Source organism: Marmota flaviventris, chromosome 20 (assembly GCF_047511675.1).
Source record: "Marmota flaviventris isolate mMarFla1 chromosome 20, mMarFla1.hap1, whole genome shotgun sequence".
Classification (NCBI taxonomy): Eukaryota; Metazoa; Chordata; class Mammalia; order Rodentia; family Sciuridae; genus Marmota; species Marmota flaviventris.
Genome location: NC_092517.1, coordinates 1,944,814 through 1,971,606, shown reverse-complemented (window position 1 = coordinate 1,971,606; position 26,793 = coordinate 1,944,814). Strand labels below are relative to the sequence as shown.

Genomic DNA, 26,793 nt, shown 5'->3' with positions numbered 1-26,793 from the left:
TCCTACGCATTCCCCCAACCCTCCTGTGCATCCCCTAACCCTCCTGTGCATCCCTCAACCCTCCTGTGCATCCCCCTAACATCCTGTGCATCCCCCCAACCTTCCTGTGCATCCCTCAACCCTCCTGTGCATCCCCCTAACCCTCCTGTGCATCCCCCCAACCTTCCTGTGCATCCCTCAACCCTCCTGTGCATCCCCCTAACCCTCCTGTGCATCCCCCTTATCTCCTGTGCATCCCCCTAACCCTCTTGTGCATCCCCCAACTCTCCTGTGCATCCCCCTAACCTCCTGTGCATCCCCGAACCCTCCTGTGCATCAACCAACCCTCCTATGCATCCCCCTAATCTCCTGTGCATCCCCCTAACCCTCTTGTGCATCCCCTAACCCTCCTGTTCATCCCCCTAATCTCCTGTGCATCCCCTAACCCTCCTATGCATCCATCTAATCTCCTATGCATCCCTCCAACCCTCCTGAGAATCCCCTCAACTCTCCTGTGCATCACCCCAACCCTCCTGTGCATCCTCCAAACCCTCCTGTGCATCTCCCCAACCCTCCTGTGCATCCCCCAACCCTCCTGTGCATCCCCCTAATCTCCTGTGCATACCCCCAACCCTCCTGTGCATCTCCCCAACCCTCCTGTGCATCTCCCTATCCTCCTATGCATCCCCCAACCCTCCTGTGCATCCCCCAATCCTCCTGTGCATCCCCCCAACCCTCTCCTTTGCCCAACAATGCCTGTTGTGCATCACAGTATGACACCAACCACCTAAGAGCAGAATTCCAACTAAGGTTGATTTTACAGGCAAATAACACCAAAATAGCACATGGCAGAAGCTGTATCAAGCCAATATCCCCATCTATCAAAATCAGGGATGGTAAACAACACCATAGGCTTTTCCTCACCGAGTCATCAAGCCAGCACACCAACCTAAAAGCCAATAACTTAACATGTGCACACACGAGACCCTTTTTGCTCATTATTCCAGAAGCAGCCCACTGTGGCTTCTCAGGCACGTTGTGCCCATCCATTTGCAGGCTACCAAACCACCTGCTTGCTAAAAACCCCTCGACAATGGGCACATGCCCTTATTCTTGGGTCCTATTGGAACAGCCCCTGACATGCACTAGACATGGGACAAACACACGTCAAATGAACCAGGGAGGGTACCACAGTCTTACAGGAGACAGCAAGTCCTACAATCCAAAATGGTGGGCTGACAGACTTACTGGCTAATCCAGCACTGTGTCTTCCTGTTGTGAGAACGTCCTTTAATTCTAAAAGAACATGCTTGTAAACTCTGCAGCTGACTTCAACATCTACCAAGAGAGGAGAATGTCATTCTGAGACGAGAGCCTGATGAAGCTGAATTTCATGCTTTAAAAACTTTAAGAGCCACCTGCTCACTGTTATGGGACAATAGTATCCTCATGAGGCACCTCAATTGCCCAGGTTAGATAAAGGACACTATTACTTGGGTCTTCATTTGTCTTCCCAATATTAAAAGCCGTCTCCCTCTGTTGCTACCAGCAGAGGATGCCAGTGCCCAGTGACACATTTTCCCCAGCACGGGGTCCAACAGGTCTGTGCAGCTGACCAGCATTCCTGGGAATGGCTTTTGTAATAGTTGCCACACTGCCTTGGACATGGAGTAGGGATGGACTGTCAAGAAATCAGAGGCAAGATGCCCTCTAGAAGATGTCTCCAGAGTCGGGGAAACAGCAACGGGGCAGACAATGGGAAGACCCTGGGCAGTTGGATGGGGAGAAGCTGACCTCGCGGAGAAGCTGACTGCGCCAGCAGGTGGCAGCAGCCTTTGATGACACTCCGGGAGTCCCTCCTTTTTTTTAAATTGCTCCTACCTTTTTTAAGCTTTAAAATTTACACACAAGAAGAAGACATCTTCCTGTCCCTGAGAACAAAAAAGCTGAACTGCCGCCATGTTTGCCGTGGACTGAACATTAAAGAGCAGGAGCCCCGGGGCCCCCTCTCCAAGCATGCGCCCCTTCCCCGCCAGGAGCTTCTACCCAGAGCTTGCTGCTGGAGTCCAGCCATGTCCACGGCCATCTTCAGCCCAGCATCTGTGAAGGACTACACGTGATGCTCTGGTCTGGGGTGAGGGGTCCCCAAGGCTCCTGTAGAGGCAGGACATCCCGAGGTGAGCCCAGTGGGCTGTGACAGCCGGAGCCTGACCGTCCATCCTAGTCTGCATGGACCGACTGGGTGGTCCCGGAGCAGTGGGGCGTGGCTGAGGAGGCGGGTCACTGGGCGTGAGCCCTGGAAGGTGCGTCTGCCTGTGGCCCTGTCCGCTTCCCTCTCTCTGCTGCCCGGCTGCCATGTCCTGAGCTGTGCTCCTCCTCCACGCCCTTCTGCCATGATGCTCTGCCTCATCCCAGCCCAGAGCAGGAGTCAGCCAAGCTAGGACTGAATGTTTCCCTCCTCTAGGTTCTTCTTGCTGGGTATCGTGGTCACAGTGACAAAAAGTTGACTAACACGTGTGATTTTCTTTAAAAATCCCATGTTGATGGGCGGCAGGCTTGACGCTGCTTGCCTTCTTGGTCCTGTGTTGGCGCCCTGCGGGCTGCCCTCTGCCGCGACCTCCACGCAGGTCTAGTTCACTTACTTCCTCTGCGGCTCTACCCGGTCTGCTCCCTGCTCATGGGCGCGTGGGCCGACTGCAACGCGCTGCCCTCACACACGGTGCTGTTGAGAACATCCCTGGGCCTCCCTTGGTCTCCTTGGTGTATACACTGTGAAGTGGAGCGTTGCTAACAGGCTACACACAACCAAAGTCCTACCGAACGTCGCCAAGCTGTTCCCCAAAGGGTTGGTACAATCTCGGTTCCCCACAGCCAAGTGTGAGGCTTCACTGGGGTCGACCAGCATGTTTAGCCACCTACTTTAACAGCATGTACTTATCGCTTCAGTTTGCAGTTTCGTCAAGACAAATCAGGTCGGCCTTGTACCAACGGCCCGCTGCATCCCTGGCTTCCTCTCCCATCTACCTTCCTCTCCCATCACGATGGATAACCAGGAGCTCTTTCTGGGTACTGACCTCAGGCCTGTGATTTATGTCGTCAGTACTTCTATTCCATTGATCACCTGTCTTTCAACTTTGTGTTTCTAATTGATAATCTTCTCTCAAAAGAGTGATTAGAAACCCTAACAGAATTTAGCAGCTGGCAAAGGAAATCATCACATCCCATCGCCAGCCTTGTTTTCTAAGGACTTGTTTCATAGTACACAAATAGTACCAAGGAAACAATCTCAGTTTAAAAGCAGAACTGATGGTGTAAAGGAGCTAACTCGGACACACATCTTATGAAACTGTGTTCACGCGGGAACAGAGGTTCTCAGAGAGGTGCTTCTTCTCTGCTCCTCTAGAGAAAAATAAATAACCCTAAGTGGAATTACCAGACAAAAGCACAGAAAACCACCGGCGCAGTGGCACACGCCTATAATCCCAGCGACTCAGGCAAGAGGATCGTGAGTTCAAATCCAGCCTCAGCAACTTAGTGGGGCCCTAAACAACTCAGGAAAACCTGTGTCAAATAAAATATGAAAAAGGACTGGAATGTGGCTCATCACTAAATGCCCCTGAGTTCAATCTCCTGTGTGTGTGTATATATATATAACCATAAAGCTCCAACATACCTGCCAGACTGTCTTCCAGGAACCTGCAGGAACCTGCATGATTGGCAGCTGGGCTCTGAGCTCCTGTTCCCACATCCTCATGAGAAGGAACCAGCCCCCGTGCATACATGGGACAACAAAAATATCCACCATTATTTTATGTTGATATTATTTACATTATTTTCATGTGACGTTTGAGAGTGATGATCTCTGTTGTTTATTAATGTCCACGGGAATGAGGAGGGGGTAAAGAGGAAACCCTAGTTGGAAACCTGGGTACAGATGGAGGAGGGATTCGTGATGGGAGGGCAGATGTCGTTTCCCACTTCACCACGAAAGCACACGCAGAACCACTGTCTTCACCAGTCCACTCTGGAGAGACGGTGCTCCTCCACCCAAGGAGGTCACGGTTCCTTCTGGAATGTTCCCTCACTGCTTAAACTGGTAGAAAATTCAGTGGAAACCCCAGAGTTATTTGGGTGACACAACCAAACACTGTGGAGGCATTTCTGTGATCACCGTGCCTCGTGTCCAGCCTGGATTCTACGCCAAGGCCACAGGGAGAAGCAGAGCAGGGCGAGTGGGCAAATACCAGAGACCCCTGCAAAAAAAAAAAAAAAAATAGGGGAAACAAAGAATGGGGGCCTTTGGTTGGGTGCACTTCCCGGCTCTCTCTTTGTGAGAGATGCCCTTGTCTTTGCCCTTCACTGACTGCCACAGTATCCCAGCACCCAGAACGGCCTCCAGCACAGACGCCCAACAGACCTGCAGCGAACACTCAGGGCACACGTGACTCGCTTGTCGCCTCACGCAGATGGAACCCCCTCTCTGAAGACCACCGGCTTCTTCACCCAGAGGTTCAGAACGGACCATGCACAGGAAGGTGACAGACGCCAACAGCAGGGATGCCAGAGGCAGACGGACTGGCTGAGCTCCACTTGAAGTCCGAGTCCCTCCCGCCCTCAGTGCTCAGCGTCTGATGGTGCCCTGCGGAGCCGAGGGGGTCGGGCAGTGGAGGGAAGCAGGAAGGGCTCACAGGCTAGCTCGAATGCCCCAACTGGGTGGCCGCGGGCGAGGGGTTCGTCCTCTCTTCAAGGAAACCAGGCGTAGAGGTGCCTGCCACGCTTTGACACGTGGAAACCAAAGGGGGCCATTGTGTAGGGCATTTGGCACAGTGACCAGTGCTCATTGGCACGTGTGGCCAGGGAAGGAGGTGGAAAAGGGAGGCGTCCTCAGCGCCTGCTGCACGACACCCAACAGTCTACAGGAAGCCAGCCTCCCTCCTAGACGGCCTGCTGTGGGGCCTCCTATAAAGCAGGCCAACAGAAACCCACCACCACCCTCCTCCTGGGTGGACTCCACAGCCACAGCCGAGTCTGCCCTGGTCTAACCAGTCCAGTGCCAAGGCTTCAGTGTTAAGTCCCCGTGGCATCAAATCACATAAAATAAGACTGAGAAAAGGAGAGACAGGTGGCCTTGCCCATGACTTGCTCCTTGGCTACTGGGGAAATTCTGGAATGCCTCAGATACTTTACCTTAAGAGAAACAAAACATGAGTAAAGCAAAATCGTGTGTTTGCTAGCCAGACCAACGAAGCAAGGCTCAGACCTATCCCTTCAAAAGCTGCTGCCATACACCAATCCATTATCATTACATTGCACTACAGAAAATAGCCAGCTGCAAGTTGGAAGGCAGATGCCACCAACCTCGGGGCTTGCTAGAAGGCCACTGCATCAGGACAGTGTGGAGTTGGTGTCAGCGCAGATAAATAGACAGTGGTCCAGAAACGGCCCCATGCAGAGGACCAGGACAGTGCGTGGAGAGAAGACGGTCTTCTCAACAATTCATGTGGGAACAACCGGATATCCACACGTGAAAAACAAACTTCAACCCATACCTTACGTCATATGCAAAAATCAATCCAAAGCGAGTCATAAAACCTGAAACTATAAAACTCCTAGAGTAGAACATGAGAAAACCCTCTGACCTTGGTGTAGACAAAGAGTTCACCTGGCACCAGCAGTGGCTCATAAATAAATAAATTGGACTTCACCAAAATAAAAAACTTACTCTCTTCCAAAGACCCTATTAAAAAATTCACCCTCTTCCAAAGACCCTATTAAAAAACTTACTCTCTTCCAAAGACCCTATTAAAAGAAAGAGAAAAAAAAACCACAGACTGAGAGAAAATGTTTGCAAAGCCTAGATCCAGATAGATCCAGAACAAATAAAGAGCTCCCAGGATACAATAAGACAACTCAGTTTAAAAATATACATACATGGGCAAATGGTCGGCACAAGCACTTTGGCAAAAGATAGATAGATAGATACATAGATGGCAAACAGGCCCTTCAGAAGATGTTCTCCCTCATCCGCCATAAGAGAAAAGCAAACTAAAACCACCACGAGATTGTGTTCTACAACCATCAACATACCAACTCTCAGAAAATGGAAAGACCGTCAGCAGCAGAGGAAGAAAGGAAATGGACTCTCCCACTTGGCTGGGGAAGCTACAGGATGGTCAGACTGCCCCGGAGAACCGCCTGGCGCTGTCCTAAAAGTCACCAGGTACCTGCTGCATGACTCAGCTCTCCCACTCCCAGGTATCCACCCAAAGAACCTAAATACGCATCCACACAAAGACCTGCACCAGTGTGCTCAGGAGCTTAATTTATCATATTCCAAGACTGGATGTCACCCCAAGTGTCCAGCAGGAGGTGGACGGACAACCAACTCTGGCACGTCCACCAGAGTGCTACTTGGCAACATAAGGGAAGGGTACTGGCCCTGGGCCAGGAACCAGCGACTCTCAGATCCACTGCACAGACAGCGAGCCGCAGACCCTCCTCCAGCACCACACACTGCGTCCCAACTCACCAAGACACAGACACATAGACCAGTCTAGATGGTACCGACCCGATCGGTTGTTGCTTGGAGACCAGGGAAAAGCTGAGCTTGGGGGAAGAGGGGTCTCGAGAGGTATCAGTACAAGAATACCTTCCTCACCTTGACTGGTGATCGCTTCACGGCTGTGCCAGAACGCAGGAGATGGGACGCTTTCCTTCTTAATGCTTCTGTTACCACCTTGTGGTCAGACACGACGGTGGGGTCCACCTGGATGTACTCACACACGCACGGCACGTGATTCGCTCCTACTCAGTCCCCAGCACCTCCACCTCACCCTCCCTCCTCTGCCTCCTCCCTCACCCCGCTCTGCCCTCCAGTGCTCACTACGCCCCCTCCTCCGCTGTGCCAAGGGTCTCTACAGGTGGACACGGAGGTAGGGCCCACTGCTGGAGGACACGGGGGGGGGGGCTAAGGGAACGAGCCCAGAGAGCCAAGGGTGGGTGGTTTCTCTTAGATGCAGAAACTAGAGAAAAACAGGGTGGGAAAGGGGGACTCCCCTGGAAATAGAGGTCAGCGGAGCAGAGGACAGGGAAGGAGGAGGGACGGGAAGGGGAGGAACCGTGGAATGACACTGACCCAACCGTGCCATGAACATAAGAAGGCACCCCCACAGGTGCAGCTGCCACCTGTCACCTAGGCCACCGCAGAGCTGCCTTTACAAACACAGCCGGCGGGCGTCGGAACCACACTAGCAGCACTCGTGCCCACCTTTGCACCTGAGAGCATCGTCCCGCGTCCTCCACCAGCCCTGAGGTGAGCGCACCTTACCCCCACCTGACGGAGAAGGGAGGGGGGGGAGACAGCATACCGAGTGAGATCTCTGCTCCACACGCTGGGACTGTCCCCAGAGGCGGGGCACGCATGGTGTGGAAGTGCATGGTCCCCTCTCATGATACCCACAGTCTATGGGGCGACTGCCACTGGGAATAGACTAAGTTGACTGGGACGAGAGTGGAACCCCAGGAAAGTCCTGGGAAGGGGGCGGCAGGCGTGGAGGGAGGGGGAGGGGAAGCAGCAGAGAATGTCCCCGGAGGCAGTGACCAGTGGGCCTCACTGATTGGACAGGACGTGGCCGAGTGCCTGTGGGGACAGAGGACAGACCAGGAGAAGACCCTCAGAGCAAACTCCCAACAGCCCTGCAGGTGCCCTCCCTGCGCAGCCCCCGGGCGGGGCCGATGCCCAGATCTGAACACGATGTGCCTTCGGGTCCTCCTCCCATCACCAGCAGGGTGCATGGCGCAACTGATGAAATCAGCCGCCAATTCTTTAAGGCATCATTAGTTTGTCTGTCTGTCCACTAAGTGTCCTCAGGGCCTTTCTTGGCCCACGACACACATTCGTGAAATGAACGAGTAAGAAAGATTCCATCGAGTGCGAAGGCAGGCATCAATGAACCTGGGGGTTGTTCCCAGAGACCTGGGGGCAATGACAGTAACAGCAGCAGGTGACAGGCCAGGAGCATACGGTACGTCACGTGCTCCTCTGACAGCCACCAGTACTAGTATCGCCTTTTTCCAGGTGGAAATTCAGACTCTTGGGGAAGGCGGGGGTGAGTTTGTTTCCAAAGTCACATTGGGTCACCTGGGGACAGCACATCAGAACCCAGGTGATGTGAGTCCACAGCCCCGTGGCTGCCAGGACAGCTGCCCAACCAGGGCAGAGGAGAAGGCATGAACCTGAGCGGGCCGAGTTTCTGCATTCCACCTGCAGGGGAAACGGGGGTTGGCAACTCCACCACATGCTCCTGCTCATCGCTGATGTTTTTATAAAAGGCCAAGTTCAGGAGCAAAGCCCCCAGGGACAAGCCTGCCTGGCAGAAAAGTAAACCAGGTGTCCTTAGAGAAGCCAGATCTCACTGCCACCTCATCCACGACATTTCTACTGCACCCAAGATGTGCTAGGCTCAAGGCTTCCGGTCCACCTCCTGTGTACCCTCCATCCCTCAGCAAAATCAGGCTAGGAAGCAGGACTCAGGTCCCAGGACAGAGTCCAATCAATAGGTCAACAGACAAATCAGCCATGACTTTGGATCCTTGGGCCCAGTGACTCTGTAAACCATCTGAAACCACCTGGGAATTATTTTAAAATATGTGTGGCAGCCGGGCGCGGTGGCTCACACCTGTAATCCCAGTGGCTCAGAAAGCTGAAGCAGGAAGATGGCGAGTTCAAAGCCAGCCTCAGCAAAAGCAAGGTGCTAAGCAACCCAGTGAGACCCTGTCTCTAAATAAAATACAAAATAGGGCTGGGGATGGGGCTCAGTGGTCCAGTGCTCCTGAGTTTAATTCCCAGTACCAAAATAATAAAATAAAATAACATTTAAAATAGATGTGGCAAGCCCACCACCACTCCCCTAGGTCTGAGCCTAGCTACATCTATTCGTAAAAGCTCACCAGGATATTCCAAAGATCACCAAGCTTGAATATTGCTCTTCTCAATCACCATTACTATACACATTAAATTTCATCTCTATGGCTTCATAATAACTGAAACTAAAACCCACAAAAGGTGGTCAACTTCAAAGGGGAATCCGGGTCCTCAGTTCTTTGAAGACTAAACCCACAGCTTAAGATGTCCACAAACAAAATTGGAAGGAATTAAAATATGATAGAAAATGTCATTATTGCATTCATACAATTCTTGTATAACTTTGTTAATCAAAAACTTTACTTTAGATTTCAGAATCAAATCCATTTGAATTTGTGCTTCCTGCAATTTATTTAAAAAAAAAAAAGTATCCATCAAAGTGTGCCAGAGGCCATTCCAACTACCCATCAGGAACTGCCGATGGCCAAGTCGAAAGGAGAATCAATAACTCGTCAGAGACAAAGAACTGCATGTGTCACCACGTCAGTGTCCCAGAGGTTATGGGTGTAACTAAAGACTGCACAGTAATTAAAGTATATTTTTGTCTGAAGATCAAACCAGAAACACATATATATTTTTTTTAAGAGCCTCAGGCGGGTTTTTCAAAGGGACCAATTTTATACCAAAATAACCTAAGAGCTCTCTGTTTAACCATTCCCGGGGAGGAAAAGCCCAGTGTCCCCAGAGCCCCCTGGAGAGCTGGGGCACTCTCTCAGGAAGATCAAGGGGTGTGGGGAGAGTCACGCGGGCAGCTTCATCCCACAGTTGTTTAAAGAGCCCGGAGTGTGTGTCTGTATTCTTCCAGAGGCCGAGCTCCCAGGGAAAACCAGACAGGCAAGGTCTATGTCACCGCGACGCTCAAACTGAGCTCTGAGTACAAACACGTGGAGCGTGCTCTCATGGCCTCTGAATTCATGCAAACAACACCAGGGAGGAAGCACCAGAGAGATGACCATCCATCACAGGGGACAGCCCAGGAACCGCCTCGGAACAGGAAGTGTTTAAGGACTCTGACGTAAGACGTCTCAGTTCCCGGGCGGCCACCTGTGCTTTTCTTTCCACCAATCGTGGAGACAATGGAGAAATAAAGCCCCTCTCTACCACGCTGGGACAGAGGCTGCAGGTCAAGTCCCACCAAAGCACACCCCTGCCAGCTCCTGCCCACCATGCAGCCTGGCGGCGGGCTCCAGGTCCCTCTGTAGCTCCCACACAGGCGGAGATGAGGGAGTCCCGGTCTGTCCACCACTTGTGAGGGGGACACAAGACCGGATGAGCACCACTGGACACTTGGGGACAGGATGGGAAGCCACACCCCCAATGGTGTCGCAGAAGCTCCAGGTCCTGCCCATGTGGTGCCAGGGACCTCGGAACTGGAGAGGGGAGGATGTTCTAAAAGCCTGTTTTCAGAGTGGACGGGACCCATGACTCTCCCCGTCTGGTGACAACGTAGGCAGAAGCGTGTTCCTTGCAGGGTAGGACCTATCGTTCTGTCCCAAGCTCATTATTTGACCGTGGGCCATACAGAAAAAAATAAAAAGCAATAGCAAGCTCCAGGGTCTCAGACTCCACTCACTCTCCATGGCCTCTGACCAACGCATCTCAAAGAAAACAGGATGGCTGGGCTGGGGTAGGTGGACAACCAGCAGAAGACAGGGTCAGCAGGATCATGGCCACAGCCCAGGTCCTCAGGCCAAGACTCATCTAAACCCTGGCAAAAGAGACAGTCAAAACGGCTACAAAATGTAACGTAGCCAGGGGCAGAAGTGTCCGCCTGTGGTCCCAGCAGCTCGGGAGGCTGAGGCAGGAGGATCGCAAGCTCAAAGCCAGCCTCAGCAATGCAGTAAGGCCCTAAGCAACTTAGTGAGACCCTGTCTCTAAATAAAAAAAAATAAAAAAGGGCTGGGGATGTGGCTCAGGGGTAAAGCACCTGTGGGTTAAATTCCTGCTACAAAAATAACAACAACAACAACAACTATGTAATTTTTTAAAGACCCCCAAGCACTGACCTTATCAATCATACACGATTTGCATTTAGAAAAAAAAAACACTCTGAGTACCACAAATTTTAATATACATAGAGGCAGTCTGATATCGGATTATTTTTTAAAAATCACATTGGTTCATTTGGGGGGGAATTTTGGCTAAAAAGCCAAAGGAGTATGCTACTTGAAACTGTAGCTGAGCCCAGGGGCTGGCTATGGAAAGTCAAGTGGGACAACCTTCAGAGCTCAGTGGCCCTCATGCACTTCTCACCTGCCTTGGGGTTTTGGTTGGGTTTTGCTGTGGTTTTGATTGAAAACAATGTCTCTGGGGGAATGCACAAACGGTTGCCTCTGGTGTGTGATGTATTTTAAGCCCATTTTTCCTGAGTGTGACTGTCCCCAGTACATCTGGTAAGTTCAGCAGGTGACACACTCGGGAATTTCACAAGCAGTTCCTAAGGCGAACCTGGCCCCACCACACCGCCTCTGTCCACGGGTCCATCTTCCCTGGGCAGCGCTGGCCTGCGTCCGTCATCCCAATCCTGTGGCTGCTGTCCTCGGTCACCCAGTGACCCCGTCCCCAGGTCGTCAGGTGGGACCTCCCCCTCATCCCTCCCCCACGCTCCCCACTCCGAGGAGGGAAGGCCGCCGGCTGTGTCCCTCCCCCTCTGCTCCTCCACTTCTGTCAACTCCAGGGGGTAAAGCAGGTCACTGGTTTGCCAGGTGCCAGCCAGCGCCACCTCATGAGTCAACCAGATGAGCACAGCGATGTGGGAGGTGTCAGTTAAGCAGGGCCGGGAAGGAAGGGGCGCGGGGACGAGCACCCCGCATTTCATGCAGAACTAATTAAGGAGGCTCTCTCGAAAAAGGGGCGGGGAGGGGTTAGGAACGGGGGAGTGTGAGCAGAAGGACAGGAAGCATCACTAATTGTAGCTCCATGGAGGAAGGAAGGCTATTAGTGAGGCCAAAATAAACGGGCTGCGTGGGGGCCTCTGAGACGCGGTGGCAGAGGAGGTGGCTGCTTCCAGCTTTGGTGCCCCCGACGGCTTCTGTGGAAGTCCACCACTCTCCCCTCCCCTGCCCCTTGGCAGTGGCTGGGTCCTGTTCATACGCAACCCCTGGGGAGGGACTCATGCATGCCCCTCACGGCAAGAGTGTCTGGGCCATGGAATCTGAAGACAGGAGCCTGCGGAGGCAGACAGTCGAGGAACGGGCTCCTAGAGCGTGGGAGGGGGCGCTCCGGAACACTCGGCCTTGCAGGGGGGACCCTGGCCGATCCCAGGAGCGTCACACCCAGAGGCTGCTATGCCCCAAGTCAGTGGCTGGAAAAAGACTCCTCTAGGAGCCATCTGTGGGTCCCCCTCCACCTTCTGTGGCAGGTCCAGAAAGTCTTCCCTCCTGAAGTAACAACTCTCACCGTCCCAGGAGGACAGGAGCCCCCAGGAACGTTCCCCAAGGAGGCTTCAGGGGACTCGCTCATGTTCCTCTGCCCAGGTACGGCTGCACGCGAGCTGGCCATTCTTAAAGAGCAGAGATGAAGCCACTCTCTGCAGGGGGAGCCACGGTCCCTGAGATGAGACCCTTCTCAGGGCTGCCTGCCCAGGCCAGGTCCGAGAGGTAACAGGCGCCCGCTCTCCACAAACACCAGGACACACTTCTTAACGCCCGAGCTGGCCACCCAGCCTCAGCTCTGCATGGCTTCCCACTGCTCCTGGGATGGAGGAGGGTCCTCAAGGCGGTCTGCAGATCTGTGTATTGTGGTCTGGCCTCCCGTGAGCCTCCTGTGCCCGAGTTTCCCCTGGGCTCACCCTGCTCCGTGAGAGAACACCTCCCTGTCCTGCTCTGCTGCAGTTCCACAGGACCACCTCTGTGCCTCTTCGCCCCTGCGATGGACTTCCCCGTCCACCCACTTTCCATGTGTGTTGGGGAGACTGCATGGCCAGGTGTTCATCTCACTACTCGGCGTAAGCTCCAGGAGAACAGGGCTCTGTGTGTTCCGCTCACGGCACACTCCTAATGTACAGGCGCTCGATGGCTACTTCTCAATGAGGAACGGGACGCGCTCGTCCCTATTTCCTCTCCCAGACTGCTCAACAAAACTGAGCCTCCTGCAGCCATCGCTTCTGCTCCTTCAGTGCCCAGGCCAAGGGCCAATCCCATGGGCGCCCTCCCATGTCTCACTCCCCGGCCAGCGAAGCTCTCCTCCACATCAGTGCCCCAGCCTTGGTCCTGGTCTCCCGCATCTCTTCACGGGGCTCTCTCCTGTGTCCAGTCCTCCACTGGAGAGCTCCGGAGCTTCGAGGCCACAGGGTCTCTCATGACACAAACCCTTCCCCGGCTGAAACACTGACTTGACAACCAGGTCAGGAACTGCAGCTCCATTCCAGACTTCACTCTCCAAGGAAAAGACTCTCCTCATTCTGGTCACAAGATTCCTGTCTCTCCAGATCCAATCTTTACCCAAACCCCTTTCTCTCCTACCTCCAGGAAGACTAGACTTCCTTGTGTCTGTCACTACTTTCTCCTGCCACAGAAACTTTTTAAAAAATATCTTTATTTTTATTTATTTATTTTTTGTAATGTGATGCTGAGGATTGAACTTGGGGCCTCATGCATGCGAGGCAAGCGCTCTCCCACTGAGCTCCTGGAACTTCTGCACACGCACTTCCTCCTGCCCCCAAAACTCTGCCCACGTCTCTTTGCCAAATCAGAGTCCACTCACTCCTCAGATCCCAGGACAGGTGAACACAGAGAAGCCTCCTCTGAGTCCCATCCCCAGGGACAGGATGCTGTGTCCCTCTCCTGTCTGGGGCCCACAGAAACTGCAAATGCTGTGAGCATTCGATGAGACTTTCTCTCCTCTATGAACAAGGAGTCCCACAAGGTCACAGGAAACTGTTTGCCACTTATCCTTAAATGAAGACCAAGCCCCATACCTTACCGGTACTTGCTTAACTTGTTTCACATGTTAACGCTCGCTCCCCATCTGTGTTAGAGTTGGCACAGAATGGCTGTAAAGAGCACAGAATCAGCACAAACAGCGCAGGCTGCGGATCAAACAGACTTGGCTCCAATCATTCATCTATTCATTACTTCAACGAAGGCTCCTTTTCGAGGTCTTACTAGGCACCGGACACGAGGTGGAATGCCCAGGACAGAGGTGAACAGGAGACAGATCTCCACTCCCAAGGTCCAACTCCCAGGAGCACCACCTCTGACAGTCAGCGACCTCTGCCCACAAAGGCCCAAAGAGGAGTCGCGCTCAGCCCCAGGGCCCAGAGTTCTCTGCTGCCCTCCTGAAATCCGCCCTGTGGGGTCAAAGTAACCGCCAGCCCCTGAGAAAATGAATTGGCATGACCGTGTCCTAAAAATAGCTCTAGAAAAGCAGGCGGAGGCCAGGATGTGGCTTGGGGACATTGTGCCCACTCCTGGTGGGGACCCGTTCCCTCATGGTCACCACGTTCACCTTCCTTCTGGGCCAGACGCCCCAGCACTTGCCCTCCTCCCCACCTCGTCCGCACGGCTCCCTTTGCTTCACCCCACATGCTTTTCCCCCAAGGGCTTTCTTCTGGGTCCTCTAGGACCTCTGGACAGGAGGCCTTTGTTGCCTACCCCTCAACCATTCTGAAGGCCTCCTGACCCACTGTCTTCCTATAGACCAAGGCCCCAACCTTGCCTTTCCTGAGAGGGGAACAGACAACACACAGTGGACCCCAATACCTGCTGCAGATCACGCCCCTGCCCTGCCCACACCCCTGCAGGGTGCACCCCCCATCCTGCCCTGCCTCTGCCCCACCCCTGCCCACACCTCTGCCCCTGCCCCACCCCTGCCCCGCCCAGCTCTGCCCTGCCCCCTGCCCCACCCCTGCCCCGCCCAGCTCCTCCCAGCACTCCTGGCCTCGCCCTCTTCGTCCTTGCACCTCAGCCTCCTGGTGCCAAGCGTGCTCTGCCGCTGCTCCTCGGGCCTCACTTTCTCATGCCACCTTCTGGGGGAGCCCCACTTGTTCTTCATGTCCATCACCCCAGCACCGTGACCCGAGCTATGGTCCTGTGCCCAGGGCACCTCCTCAGGCAGCAGTGCCTTCAGTGTTGGAGAAGCGCCCTGTACCTGGAGGTCACAGTGGTGGCCACCTACTGCATGGGTCTGTCCCCTATTCCCTGGCCTCAGGACTGCACTCCAGGGCAGCCACCGCAGGAGCAGCACCAGTGCTTCTGCTGCAGGCCCCAGCTGCTTCCTGGTGACTCCTCTGAGCCAGCCTTCAAAACATCATGTGCTGCTGGGTGTGGCGGCGGCACACGCCTGGAATCCCAATGGCTCAGGAGGCTGAGGCAGGAGGATGGCGAATTCAAAGCCAACCTCGACAAAAAGCCAGGCAAGAAGCAACTCGGTGAGACCCTGTCTCTAAACAAAATACAAAACAGGGCTGGGGATGCAGCTCAACAGTCGAGTGCCCAAGTTCAATCCCCTACCCCACCCTCAAAAATCATGTTCTGCAAAACACACCCGTTGAGCAGCAGACACACAGGAAAAAGTCAGGTTAGGGCCCGTCCCCTGCAAGCCCCTGGGCCCTTGGGACCAGGGCATGAATGACAATCAGGAAACTGTAACTGCAGGAGGGCTGTCTCGATTTCCACCGTCATCGCAGCCAGCATCCCAGAGGCACAGACCCACCACTCCCTCCTCGCTCCACAGGCAGATGGTGGATGGCAAGTGCCACCAACAGTCATCGAGTTTTGAACATCGGATCCTAGATGCAGCTGTCCTGATGAACACAAGGGACAAGAGGGAGACCAGTGTCTACTGCTGCTTCCTCTGCCTCCCCCATCCCCAAGGAGCAGAGCACAGGGAAGGCCAGGCGCTTCCTGCAGCCCAATCCCACCCAGCCTGCAGGACCCCAGATGTGTTTTCACCGAGGTCCTTGTCTGGGTCAGACACAAACCTGCCCTGACCACTTCAAACATCAGCACGCCACAGAAGACGGACCAGAAGGGACTCGGCTGTGTTGACGCGACTTGCTCATTCAGTAGTAACGTTCGAGAGATTCGCGGGGCAGACCAGGGTGGGCCCACTTACAGGTGAGGAAACTGAGGCTTCACTGCAGACCCAGCCACTTGCTCGAGGTGCTGTAAGGAAGCTGGGATTGCAAGGCGGACTGCGTGATCCCAGATTTGTGCCCGGGAGGGAAGGAGGGAAGAAAGAGGAGTGGACGGAGGGACTACATCCATATAAAGAGTTTCCCACAGTAAAGAAGACAGGGAGGGTGAACAGGGCCACGGGAAGGGAAAGCCTGAGAGAGAGACAGTCAACGCGCACGATCCCCTCCTAGGGACAGAGTGAGAGTCAGTATTGACACGTACACTGAGGGAGAGGGCAGAGCACACACAGCAGTGAACAAACTTACAAACAGGAACATCCTCAGTCTCTGATTTTTTTCTGCTTCATAAAAGGGGAAAACATAAGCTGTAGAATATTCTGTGACCACAAACTGCATCAGAGACAGAGTTTGGCATTCGAGATTTATTAAAGCTGAATCAAACATCTCATGTGGATTTTAAGGTGTTGGTGGGAAGGGGATGGTGGCTTGGCTGACCCCGGTCATCGATGGCAAGCCTGGGCTCAATCCCTACCTGAAAGGCCTGCGGCGAATGCGGCGGAAATGCGGTCAGAGCCCGGATGCATGCTGCTGTTATAAACTAGCAAAGCACAGTCGGTCTCATTGGTGACACATCTCAGCAACCATCAAAGAGGTGTTCCCGAGTAGCCTGCGTCACCCTCAAGGAGAGACCAGTGACTTAAGCCGTGGTGGAACTGAAGGCATGATGCACACCCTGGCAACCACTGTGTGCCCTTCTGACCCCAATCCCCAGGCTTCCTCAAGGGTTTCTAAAGCCCTTTGCCACCTTCATCTCATCACAAATGACAGTGCTGTGACCTGCAGGTGGGCTCCTGTCACACTCGGGTCACAGCAAGGTGGTGGGGGTCTGGGTTATGCTAGTGGAGAGACAGGCCCAGAAAGGCCACTTCCCCAGGACACGCACCAGGTCTGCTCAGAGGCTGGGCCCACAGCGTGTGTGTGTTGGATTTCACAGCTGTGGCAGCGATTGTGAAGGGGTGAGTGTGGCGGGACTCACGGCGGGCGGCTGCGGTCCTGTCTCAGGCGGTAGGCACTGTCCCATAAGGACAAACGGCAAGATCACCCAGAACTTACTACTGAGACAGAACACTCAAGGTATCCTGTTGCTACAAAGAAAATGGAAATTGTATACAAACTGCAAGCCTCGGGGGTCAGAGTGGGATAGCAGGACCTTAGACTAGAGACAAAAAGTGGCCAACTCGGTGAGGAAGAAGGCAGGAAGTTCCAGCGGAAAGGTGTCAAGACGAGTGGAGGAGAGAGAGGAACGGTTCTGCAGGGTGATCACACGTTGCCTCCAAGGAAAATACAAAACACGGCTCAGGAGTGACGAAGACTCTCAACAGGCCACTTGTGTGCACTGGTCACCTGTTTCAGTAAAGTGGCCCTGGGGACTGAAGGCGCCAGGGCTGTGATGAAATGCATTTTGAATCTCTACTTGTCTAAAAATAATGCTTTAGAAAGCTAACCATTAATAGACTCCTGCAGGGTCACTCATGTTTTATCTGAGCTCCGGAACCAAAGCACTAGCTTTTCAGCTTATTCGTGAAACCTTAATTTCAGAATCAGGAAGCATTTTAAGAGCCTAAGGTCTTTAATAATTTTTCTTGAATATTTAATCCCAGTTTTTATCTCTTTCCCCAGAATTTTCTACAGATAAAGAGTTAACAAATACCTTTCTGGCTGTCGGTCATTCATCAAAAAAAAACTTCTAAGATTTTCAGAGAATGAGTCTGTCATAGGAGGAAGTTAAAATCTGTGCCAAGCATCTCACTATCCCTTTTCCCCCGCCAAAAATAAATGAATGGATTAAAAAGTTGCTTTTGAGAGAAGTTGTGTGACCAGGAGGTTTTTAGTAAAAATTCCCTGTTCAAGGGAAACTCAACAGTAACTGGTGAGAAGAATCCAGAAACATCCCATACAGATCAGGAAAACTGACTGCAGATCACAGGTGGGATTGCCCTCCTGTGCCTTTTGGCAAAGCATTCACCTTTTAGCCAGCTCTCAGGGACCCATCCTGTGGCTCAACTAATGGGGACTGAGCGTGTCTCTGGCTGAAATGCAGGTGGCAGCAGGTGGCATGGATACCTGCTGTGCTAGGCACCGTGCTGAGTGCTGGGCAGGCTCGTGCACTAGGCAGCTCTGAGGACTTTCACTACCCCTGCGGTGCAGATACGAGAAACGTGGTGCAGAACTCTGGAGGCCGGGTCCTCTCGCAGCTCCTCTGCAGCCAGACGGCAAGTACGCCCAATCACCCAGGGCCTCGGTACCAGTCCTCTGCATGCATTTAAATCAAAACATGGAACACCCAACAGAAAAGCTAGTCAAGTCTAGATCGGGTTGAGGTGCAGAAGTCCTCCTGGGCATGTCAGGGGGTATCTGACTTTCTACATCTGCTGGGTGACCTTGAGAACAAGAGGGAGGTGGGGAGACGGAAGGGTGTCTTCTGATTGAAGCAAACCGCACCCCATGGTCCACGCAGGAGCAGGGCCTCCCTCAATGCTGGGCGTGTGGTCAGGACTCCAGGGTCAGTCTTTCCTGTGGAGCCTCCTAAATTAACGGCCGTCGACTTTATCCTAATAGCAGGGCAAGCAGGCCATAGGCTGGATGTACTATCTTCAGAGGGAAGATGAAGACAGAAGAGGAAACAAAGAAAACCGCTTCCTGTTAAGGTCAGATTGCTGCTGCACCAGCAGGAACCTCTGATACCAGCGACTCCACCCAGGCCAGCTGCTGGTGACGTCAGGGACCTTGGGTCTGCAGGCTCATTAGTTACCGTTTAACGGGGTCCAAATTTTAAGACAAGAGTAGATTCCAAAAGTGTGGCCAATACACTTGATAAATAAATAAATAAATAATCCTAAAAAGAAGTGGCTTTTTACTTCAGAGGAAAAGATAGAGCTTAGAGGATCCTTAAGGCAATGGAAAAAAACACTGTGCATGCTACAGTAACCGGGAGGGGACACATGTCATCACGCGTCTCTCCCAACCCACAGGGCCTACAGCATCAAGGATGAACCAATGCTAAGTACAGACCTGGGTGACGATCACGCAGGTCCCTTAACAGTGACGGGGTACCCTCTGCTGGGAGCACATCATAACCCAGGAGAATAAGCCTATGGGCACCAGGGGACACCTGGGAAAGCTATGCCAACTACTCAGTGCTGCTCTGAACCTAGCAGTGCTCCACAAAACAAAACACGTTCAAAGGAGCTTTTAGCACTCTTAAAAGTCAAGCATTTCAAGGCCCTATTTGGTCTGGAGTTGAGCTCTTGGTTTTCATTGATCAAGAAGATGCCTAAAGACCAGGAGAAATGAAGTTCGTAGTTTTGGTATCGATCTGCACTTTCATGCAGCAGCAGGGCACTTATTACACAAAGGCATGTGAGATGGGCTTGATTTAGAGGTGTCTGTGGACGTGGATCTGTTGACCCTCAGCGCTCCTCAAAGGCCCTGTGGTCTCTACAGCGTCACATGGAGCCACTGCTGTAGAGCAAGTGGTTCTGGAGTTTCTCACTATGACTTGGTCCTCCACTCCCCCCTGGAGGTTTGAAAGGACTGAGCTACTGGCAGCGACTTTGCATTCACCGGGACACACCCACACACCAGGCCCTGAGGAGCTGTGGGCATCTTGCCGTCTCCTCTGGTCCACGCCAGCAATGTTCCTTCACCTCGCATCCTCCTTTTCCTCCTCCCTGAGTCCTTGTCATGTTAGAGGTTTGCCACAAATGAACACGGCCTAGGATCTAAGGAGACTCTCTGCTAAGAAACTGGGTTGACTTGAATGGTACCTGTATCTCCACATTTTTCTTACGTTCCTTACAAATTTTCATGTTTCTACAGCTGTGAATCTTAAGCCTGCTTTGGAATCTTCCAGAGGACTGGTTAAAACACAGATCCTGGGCCCCAGCTCACACTCTCTGGTTCAGTAGGTCTGGGGTAAGCACAGGCCCCCAGGTGGTCAGGGGCTGCAGGTCCAGACGGCACCTGGAGAACCCGGAGCTCCTCACTGAGAAGCTTCATGAGAAGACTTCATGAGAAGCAGGGTTCAGGTTCAGCTCTAAACACCTGGGTTGCGTGTCAAGCTGAATGAGGATTTTATGGAGGATTAAATGTCCTTACGGAAGGTTCACTTTGTTCTCCCCGTCTACAACATGCTTCTAGTCCCAAGTGTAAACAAAACGGGCACAACCACCCAGGTTCATCACACCACGATGCAAATTCTATCAGGATTATGCCAATTAATAAGCTGAAAACATTCCTTCAGTATGAGATTTTAACACAAACCTGAGAAACCAGAATCATTTTGAGAGAGCGTCAGTATTTACTAAAATATTATTTGAAGATGATAAGTGAATGTTAAAATAAATTATAAAAACTGAGAAACAGATATGACTCCAAACCAAGGAAACTATGAAATCTGAGGGCAGGATGGATCTCCAAGTCCCAGCGTGGTTGACATCTTTGCTCTCTTGGCTTTCTTGCTTATAACCACACAAGAATGCAACCTTACAGGCTCTTGTACGAAGAGCACACTAAAGCTCTCCAACACAGTGCGCTAATTCCAACATAATCGACTTATTGTTTGCATCAGGAATATCGAAGCGCCCAGCAAAACATTCCCCAACACTCAGGTGCATGATTCCTGGTTTGATAAGTGGGTGGAATTGCTATAAAACAGAAAACTCAGGAACATGGTGAATAAGAACAGGAGAAGAACTATTTCACCAAATGATGAGCTGTACAGAGACTTCCTAAACAACAAGAAAGGGAATGGATTCAGCAACATCAGAATGAATAAAAGTCAGACACGCAATTCTATCGCAAAGAAAATAACGGTTTTCAATGTCCTTTAAGTAAACTGAGCTACTGCCAAATGCATCCAAAGAGCAAATTGGGATTAACTGCAATGCCTTTTTATACCAAGAACAAGAACTAAGAACATTGACGAAGTAGAGGAATGGGACAGAGTGGGGCGTGACACTGGCCAAACTGTATTGTCACATTGTGTGCAAGTGTGCATAGAGAACAAGGAACCCCACCATTGTGCGCCCCTGTAACACACTAATAAGAAACATGGGAAGAGCAGAACGCTGAATCAGCACTCACACCTCCACGGTCTGCACATCATGGCACCCTGGACAGGAGCCAGTGGGTGTGACCTGTGGGGACTGAGCGTGAATAACACATGGGACTAACAAGTTGAGAGCTGTCACCATGCAGGGGTCAGGGTGCAAGGCACCTAGTGGAGAGGGGCCACAACACCCTGTTCCCAAGGCTGACTTCACTGCTGTCTCCTACAACCGGCTGCTTTAACAGGAAAATAGGAGCAGAGGTGAGATGCCAGCCTGCCTGGCCTCCCGGTCATGAGGAAGAAGACAGCGACCAGCTCTGGCCTACTGGTTTCCTCTGGTGGGGACAAGGGCAGGAGAAGACCACAGCGCTGAGGAGGTGTAAGGTGGCACGTGGAGACGGCAACTTGCAGGCCAAGGCAATGATACCACGTCTGGGGGACTCGTAAAGTGCCACCTTATTTACCATCAACAGTAAGCAGAGTCCTCTCTTGAGTTCTGTCCATCTACCAGCCCTGTGTTAAAAATGCTGAAGAAGCCAGGGACGGAAGGAACGTACCTGGACATCATAAAGGACACACAGGACAAACCCAACCCCATACTGAACAGAGAAAACTGACAGCATTTCCTCCAAAGTCAGGAACAAGACAGGGACGTCCACTCTCACCACTTCTATTCAATGTCGCTCTTGAAACTCGAGCCAGAGCAATCAGGCAAGAGAAGGGAATTAAAAGGACACAAATAAGAAAAGAAGGCACATCTCTCTGCTGAAGACACCATCCTCTCTTTAGAAGACCTGAAAAACCACCAGAGGACTTCCAGAGCTGGTCAATGAATTCAGCAAAGTAGCGGGATACAAGATGGACATTCCTAAGTCAATAGCTTTCCTGTGCTCAGAAAGAAACCAGGAAAACCATCCCATTCACAAAAACCTAAAGAAAATATGGTAAAATACTTAGAAATGTTACGTGCTGTCCATTTTGAAAGCCACAGGCCACATATGGCTCCTGAGTCCTGAGAATGTGGCCAGTCCAGCCTGAGCAACTGGATTCTTATTCCCTTTCATTTCAATCTCGATTTAAACACTTACTCCAGTCAGTGACTGGGGAATTTCATACATTTTTGAAACAACTTGGGTCTAGGAATACACCTTTTCAACTGCAAATTCCATAAAATCTCAGCCCGGGGTGATTCTGATGCAAATGCAGTGTCTGAATTGAGGTGCCACAGATAGGAAATGCAGACCCAACTTTGAAGACTGGGAAAAGCTTACTTCAAAGGCTTAATGAAAAGAAGGGGTAAAAGATCTTGATAACTTGTATGTTGACTGCAGTTGAAATGATGGTCTCCTCCAGGCACTGGTCAAATAAAACATATGAAAATTAATTGCAGGGGGTTCTTCTCACCATTTCTAGTGACAATGTTCCACAACGTGGATGTGCAAAGGCAGCCGACACTCTGTGTGACTGCACAGGGCTGCTTCGGGGAATTCTCTCACTGACCTCTCAAAACTCTGCAAGGCAGGCACTATTACCCCATTTTGCAGATGGAGACCGCAAAGTCCAAAGAGAACAGGGAATGTGCCCAGAGCCACTTAAGTACTAGACCCAGGCTAGTGTCATATTTTCTTTTTTTTTTTTTTAATTTTTATTGTTGGTTGTTCAAAACATTACATAGTTCTTGATATATCATATTTCACACTTTGATTCAAGTGGGTTATGAACTCCCATTTTTACCCCGTATACAGATTGCAGAATCACATCAGTTACACATCCATTGATTTACATAGTGCCATACTAGTGTCTGTTGTATTCTGCTGCCTTTCCTATCCTCTACTATCCCCCCTCCCCTCCCCTCCCCTCCCCTCCCCTCTTCTCTCTCTACCCCTAGTGTCATATTTTCAAACAGGGATGTTGATTGTGGTCACATCTCAAAGCATAACCAGGCACTTGAGTGAGCACATACCCAGGCTGCGAGTCTGCTGCCCTGAGTCCTGGGTCTCACCAACTCCATCTTTGAAGATGGACCCTGCTGTCATAAATACCAACAGGTTTTAACAACACAAGAGGACCCAAAGGCATGACTGTGGCCTGTCTCTGCAGACAGAGGGTCCCACTAAATTCCATCAGACCACATCGTGCCAACGCGCTCTGACAAACGCCTCTCATTCAAAAACTCTTTTTTTTTTCCTTTTTAATTTGTTCCCTCTTTCTCTTCACCAAGACACAAAAGCCAGCCCCGTAAAAGGCTGAATGGGGTGAAAGAAAATGCAACAAAGTTAATAGGGGACGTCGATGGCCCTTCGGAATTTGTGCAAACGCAACCACAGGAGGGCACGTTTCCATCTCTGCACAATCTCGCTTTTGTTCCAGGGCCAAGTCCCCGTCTCGAAACGTGTGGGCAATAAATCAGCAGGCATTATTTTAAATCAACCGGTTTTATAAAATAAGCCAAGAGTTGAAAGAGGCAGGACTAATTACCAACATTCCTCGATGAATTACTGGGCGGCGTGTGCTAAGTCAGTGTACGTCTGCGTCTTGATCCCAAGTTCATCCCGCACTTATTTCCCAGGAGGTAAAAGAACATGTGGCTAATTAAGGCACCAGTCTCCACAGCCAGAAGGACTCAAGGTAAGATTTTGTTCAGGGGGAAAAAAAGAAAAAAGAAAAGGTTCTTTGCCTGGTACTTATTAATCTAATTTTTACTACTTCACTAGAAAAACGGAGCTAATCTTGTCACCTTTAGGCACTCTGAACTACCATGCAGTGTTCAAAAAAATGTTACATATTTGTCATTCAGCCAATAAGAATGTCTTAAGCCTTTCCCGACCGGCAGGAATGTCTCTGGTTTGTCACTTCTAATTAAGTCTCAACGAAATTTCCAGCCCTAAATTTTAATTATATAAAACCCAGGGCCAACAGGGGAGATTAGAACAAAGTAATGCTAGGTGGCAAGACAGGGGACGGCTGGGTTCCACTCTGGGCCCCTTAACTAGTATCTAAAATGACACAGAATGGGGCGGGGGCTCCAGATACTTTTTTGTGTTCTTAATTTCTGGCTCCCCATGCCTTCTTATATTTCTTTTAGGTGCATAATGTGCCCTGGTCTGGGATACTCACCTGACAGAAGAAATGTCCTGCTCCAAAGGTTTTAGGGGAGCCAGACTTCACTAAGACTCTTAAATAGAGCATGTTAGAGACACGGGCTCAGTTCTATGAAGAAGACCAGCGCATCATCTCCAACTGAAAAGAAAGTGGTAACAAAGCCTCGGCCACTGCCTCTGCCCATGCCTGAACCACTCCACACCTAAACAGCAGGGACAATTTGGTTTAGAATCCTCTAGACCCTTTTCCGGGATATTCTGTATTTTTTAAATCAGAGATTAAAGCGATTCTTCTCGTAAGACTTTTCTCTGTGTGAGCAGCCTCCTAACTTAATCTGCTTTGGATGCTTAGATTTTTGATGCACTTCCTTCTCACATAAATCAACATGCAAAAGCAGACAGCTTTATAAACCGCATCAGAAAGGCTAGGGAGTCATAGGACACCACATTTGTCTTAAAGTTCAAGCTGATGCTCAAAGGAGTCGATAAAAGTAGACACATATGGGTCAAGCACCAGCTCGCTGGCCCCGATTGCTGCAGTGCCCCCGAGTGAAGCCACAGCACTGGCCCGTGTATTTTTAGCACAGACCCAGCCACCTACCTGGGTAGGGCCAAGTTCCGTTTAGAATCTGCACATACCCACAATCGCTCTCGTTCAAAACCCAGTCTTTCAAATCTAAGCCCTTTCTTCCATGGCTGGGATTACAGAGATGACATGAATGAAGGAGACTCTGACCTTGTCACGGTGACATTCACTTCAAAGCAAGTAGAAGTGAAGTTCCAGTTTTAAGTGTTAAAATACAGCAAAAGCCCCAATCCTGAAGGGTGAAGAGGGGGCAGAGACACTAAAAACACAGTCATAACTTCAGGAGGGAATTCCTATTTTTTAAAATGTTTATTTAGTTGTAGATGAACACACAGCATCTTTATTTATTTTTATGTGGTGCTGAGGATTGAACCCAGTGCCTCACACATACAAGGCAGGCACTGAACTACACAGCCTCAGCTCCGGGAATTTCTATTTAAAGAAGCATGTGAGTCTGTGAAATATTTCAGAACATAAAATATTTCAGAATACATAGAAGGTAAAGCGTATGGATCATGATAAGCTGAGCCGTGGAGTTTGTTAGAACGTAAGTGATCCTGACTTGGGACTGTCAGCCTCCATCATAAAAACCTTGACTGTAAATGCTTTTTATTTTATTTATTTATTTATTTTTTTGGTACCAGAGATCAAACTCGGGGGGCACTTGACCACTGAGCCACCTCCCCAGTCCCATTTTGTATTTTATTTAGAGACAGGGTCTCACTGAGTTGCTTAGCGTCTCACTTTTGCTGAGGCTGGCTTGGAACTCGTGATCCTCCTGCCTCACCCTCCTGAGCCGCTGGGATTGCAAGTGTGTGTCACTGCGCCTGGCTTGAAAGTGCTCCTCAACCCACAGTGATGACTATCAACAGACCAAAACTCACCATCGTGGTCAGTGTGGCCAGGCGGGCTCTCCATGCGGGAGAAAGCACAGCCAGGTCTTTCCTCTGGCCTACCGTGGAGACTCCTTTCACCATTCAACAGAGCAGCCCTTTCTAATCCCAAAGGCCTAAACTCATGTATCTTTCCGTTAAGCTCCGGAGACTCCCCGGAAGTTTCTCTCCAGCCTCCTGCTTCTCTACGGTCTTTGTCACCAGTGGTTATTCAGAATTGTCTAGCAGGGTCCTTGCGCTCTGCGGAAGTCCCAGGAGCCAGCTGAGTGTGTGGACAGTGGACAGGGCGGGGTGTGGAGCCCAACATGTGACCTGAGCTCTGTACACCCCAGGTCCCCACGTGGAGGCCGGGCTCCTCCCACCTATCCAGTAGGGTGCAGCAGGTCTAAAGACACAGCTGAAGGTAATAAGCATGTGCTCTGTGCCAAGGCTCCTGCCGCTGCAGAGACAGAGGCTCGCCATGGTCTCCCCTGAAGTTCCTCAGGCCATTCATTCCCTCTCAGAGAGGAGCCACGCGGGTGGCCACGGAGCTCCGAAGCCAGCTCACGTCCTGACGTCTCTCCTCTTCCTCTGGTGACGTCTGGTGAGCTACTGAGTGTCTCTGTGCCAGCTCCCCTATCTGAGATGGCGAGGCCAGCACCTCCCTCCCAGCCAGGGGTACATTAAAGGAGTTATACTGCTGGCCTGTGCTGGGTGTGACTGCAGCGGCAGCCCCTGTCCTGGGAGACCCAGCCCAGGCAGAAGGTGGGGGTCACACTCACAGGAGTGCCCGGAGGAGGGGAAGCAGCTGCTGCTCACTCTACAGGACGGATCCCCACCTTCTTCCCATGAGCACCTGCCCCAGGAGTCTTCGCAGACGTGGGTCTCCTCACCGCCTCTGCTCCACGAAGTTTTAACCTCCCCGTCATAAACCATGGCTGCCCAGGGTCACGGGCTACTGCAGTACGCATGACCTGTGTGCCCTCCCAGAGCCAGTTCCTCTCCATGGGGAACTCCCGTCCCTGCTGAGGATGCATGCTCTACGGTATCATAAAGAAATGACGGCTCCCAGGCACCCCCGTCTCTGCCCACGCTCGGGGTCCCAGACCCTGGTAATCTTGCCATACCACCCTCACCTCCAGGA

At 51.6% G+C, this 26,793-nt stretch overlaps 1 protein-coding gene across 5 annotated transcripts in view; it reads right to left on the bottom strand.

Annotated features, from left to right (window-relative positions):
* Nucleotides 1-26,793, bottom strand: part of Mitf (melanocyte inducing transcription factor) — a 182,437-nt gene that overhangs the window by 41,870 nt on the left and 113,774 nt on the right. The window contains exon 1 of one of the 5 annotated variants that reach the window (XM_071605884.1): nucleotides 3,653-3,710. The exons of the other annotated variants lie outside the window; for them this stretch is intronic. Within the exon in view, the coding sequence (XP_071461985.1) occupies nucleotides 3,653-3,691 (39 nt within the window). The 5' untranslated portion in view covers nucleotides 3,692-3,710. Of the gene's footprint in view, nucleotides 1-3,652; nucleotides 3,711-26,793 lie in introns of those variants that run through there. 5 annotated transcript variants of the gene reach the window in all.